The 546-nt window shown below is 74.4% G+C and overlaps 1 protein-coding gene across 2 annotated transcripts in view; it reads right to left on the minus strand.

Moving 5' to 3' along the window:
- LOC110591514 (cytochrome b-245 light chain) overlaps positions 1–530 on the minus strand; it is an 8,356-nt gene extending 7,826 nt beyond the window's left edge. Inside the window, exon 1 of one of the 2 annotated variants that reach the window (XM_044911271.1) lies at positions 394–478. Coding sequence is in view for 1 of the 2 variants with exons in the window: in XM_044911270.1 (XP_044767205.1) it covers positions 394–451 (58 nt within the window). In the remaining variant the exon portion in view is untranslated. Of the gene's footprint in view, positions 1–393 lie in introns of both variants that reach the window. The other variant, XM_044911270.1, reaches the window with a different exon arrangement.
- Positions 531–546: the final 16 nt, after the last annotated feature.

Raw genomic sequence — 546 nt, forward strand, 5'->3', positions numbered from 1 at the left:
CCCCCCCCCCCCCCCCGCCCCCCGCCCTACGGGCGTCCACTTGCTGGGTTTACCCAATCCCGGTGGGCAGTGACTCCCCGGAAACCACCAAGGACGAAACGCCTCTTCCCTAGCTGCAACTTCCTCTCTCGGTGGAGAGGTCCGGGCGGGGGTGGGGGAGCGTGGAGGGGACAGCTGGAGGGTGGGCAGGAGCCGGGGGACTGGTCTCCGAACCCCCTCCGCAGGCTAAGGTCCCTGACTGCCCGGCTGGCCGCAGCCCACCCCCACCTCCAGCCCGCCCTGCAGCTGCAGGTCCCCAGCCCCGCCTTCAGTCCCCACTTCCCGGCTCGCAGCCCGAGGTCTCGGCGCCCCCTCCGGCCCGGCCCGCAGCCCGAGGTCTCGGCGCGCACTCACTCAGGCCGGAGGCCAGTGCCTGCTCGTTGGCCCACATGGCCCACTCGATCTGCCCCATGGTGGCGGAGGCGACCACAGCTCGGCGGAATCCCTGCGACACTGCGGCCCGCGTTACAGCCGCCCGCCCCGCCCGGGGGCCGGCCCGGCCCGCCC

This window comes from Neomonachus schauinslandi, chromosome 16 (assembly GCF_002201575.2).
Source record: "Neomonachus schauinslandi chromosome 16, ASM220157v2, whole genome shotgun sequence".
Taxonomy (NCBI): Eukaryota; Metazoa; Chordata; class Mammalia; order Carnivora; family Phocidae; genus Neomonachus; species Neomonachus schauinslandi.